General features: G+C 45.0%; 1 protein-coding gene across 3 annotated transcripts in view; it reads right to left on the bottom strand.

Annotated features, from left to right (window-relative positions):
* rxrgb (retinoid X receptor, gamma b) overlaps window positions 1-2,500 on the bottom strand; it is a 24,579-nt gene that overhangs the window by 7,934 nt on the left and 14,145 nt on the right. For all 3 annotated transcript variants that reach the window (XM_012835391.3, XM_042708852.1, XM_012835388.3), the window contains exon 2: window positions 264-478. In XM_012835391.3, coding sequence (XP_012690845.2) covers window positions 264-478 — 215 coding nt within the window. The remainder of the gene's footprint in view (window positions 1-263; window positions 479-2,500) is intronic.

Here is a 2,500-nt window from a genome sequence, read left to right as displayed (position 1 = left end):
TATAGACATATATTATAGATAACATCTGTATGTGAGAAGAAGCAATCCTTAGTGGTATGTGCCTACATGTATCATAAATGTATGAGACATAGTGTATGCATTTTACAATTTTTGTGTTTCCTGATGCCTTGATGCCAGTAGGTGTGTGTGTGTTTTTTGTATGTATGTGTGTTTTTGTGTATGTATGTGTGAATGTTTATGCGTGTGTGTGTGTGTGTGTATGTATGTATGGTAACATGTGTGTGTGTGTGTGTGTGTGTTACCTGTGGGCTGTGCAGCGAGCTGAAGCCCATGCCGGGCGTGGAGGGCAGTGAGATGGAGGGCGAGCCGAGCGAGGAGGTGATGACGGAGTAGGGGGAGGCCAGGCCGTTCATGGGCGAGCCCAGGGTGCTCATGGGAGACGCCAGCGGCCGCGACGAGCTGATGACGGACGGGTGGCCCACGCCACCACCACCACCACTCATGGACACTGAGGTGTCTGAAAACACACACACACACACACACACAAACAAACACACACACAAACAAACACACACACATTAGCAATGAAAGGTCACATAGATAACCTCTATGATGGAGTCACAACGCTCGGAGAAAAACAGCTCCTTTGAGCCTTTCCTCTTCTGTGCTACATTCAAAGGATCTCATAAACACATACACACCTACACACACATTGATCCTATTGCACCTCACCCTTGTCTGGTGCAAAAAAACGAAATTAGTTTTGCATCAGTTTTACGTTCATAGCAAAAACATATTTATCTCTCCTCAGTGTCATTAAACCCATTTGTATCTGCTGAGGGACAGCATACTGCCTCAGGCGATGCAGGGGGAACGTGTTATGAGTCACACTTCAAGCCTGCCGTTCCTGTTCGCCGCTAATGTGCGCGCTAATGTTGCTGGGGTCTTGAGGATGTCATTAGTGCAGCATGCTGGAGCTGCCGGTCGACATGCCTGCCTGTAAATGCAAATCGACAGGCTGGCCTTTCGAGCGAGAGATTCACTCAAGCCAGCTGTCAGTCACAGCTGTCAGGGGTGGGGGGTGGGGGGTTGTGTCTCCCAGACAGGAGTGCGCTAGTGCTGGACAGAATCTATGGCGATAAACACAAACACAAACACAAACACAAACACAAACACACACATTCACACACAAATGTACAAACAGTTGCAAAGATACACATACATCTCTCTCTCACACACACACACACACACACACACACACACACACACACACATAAAACATTGCAAAGACACATACATCACACACCCGCATAAAAAAACAGTTGCAAAGACGTGCGCGCACACACACACACACACACATACACACATGCACACACACACACACACACACACACACACACACACACACACACACACACACACACACACACACACACACACACACACACACACACACACACACACACACACACACACACACACACACATTGTTTCTTCAGCCAGCCACTCACGTATGCACATTTCAATAAGGGAACTCGCATGCACAGAATATCAACAAACCACGTGCTTCTGTGCCTCTGTATTGAGGATATAAGCGGTGGGGGTTGCCAAAAAATGCATTAATCTCCTTCTCCCTTCCCCCACCCAACACAAATACACACACACACACACACACACACACACACACACACACACACACACACACAGTCAGTTTGCCAAACTAATCCTTGGCTGGCATTGTTTAGCGGACGTTATGGATCTGATTAGTTGCGGTGTTATTTTACAGCCAGCCAGCCAGATGCTAAGAAATCAAGATTTCAATCTCCACAGCCAGAAAATGTCCAGCTTTGCCTGAATTTGTTCAGAAATGTAAGCTCTGTGTATATCTCTTCATCTCTCTCGCTCATTTCTCACAGAAGAACAGTTGAATGAATTTCCTTTCTCTCCTTCTCTGTATCCCTCTATACTTCTCTACTTTCTTGAACCTTGTCTTTCTTTCTTGTGCTTTATCTCTTTCTTAATTCCCTTTCTTCAGTATCCTGTCAAAAGGTGTGAGCCCCCCCTTCATATCTCAGTTATGTCACATGATGTCTGTGGCAGTGGGTCTCCATCAGGCCAAAGCCACAGGACAGCCAAAGAGCCCCAGGAAAACCAGCTCTGCAAACACTCACTCCCCCCCTTTCTATCCCTCAGTGATTGTCTCTTAAACTTAAACACAGTATCCATAAAGCATTGTAAACACATTCATAAAGGGTTATAAATAATTCATAATGCCTCACAACGGTAGAGCTGGACGTATCAGAATGCGTAATAAAGCTTGATTTTCCTATTGATAATGGCATTAATGACAACTTTGCCTTATGTCAAATGCTGTTTATTCCCTCAATGCTCTTTATGGAGCCATATGTGACCCTATATACGCGTTCATAATAATAGTTGTAATAATAATAATAATAGTGTAGGGCTTATACTAAAACACACTCCACATGCTACATGTACTACATACTAAAAGCTGTGTCCCAATTAAATGCTGAGTCCA

The sequence above is a fragment of the Clupea harengus genome, chromosome 10 (assembly GCF_900700415.2).
Source record: "Clupea harengus chromosome 10, Ch_v2.0.2, whole genome shotgun sequence".
In the NCBI taxonomy this organism is placed as follows: domain Eukaryota; kingdom Metazoa; phylum Chordata; class Actinopteri; order Clupeiformes; family Clupeidae; genus Clupea; species Clupea harengus.
The sequence above is the reverse complement of the archived record's forward strand: the minus strand, read 5'-3'. Positions and strand labels throughout refer to the sequence as shown.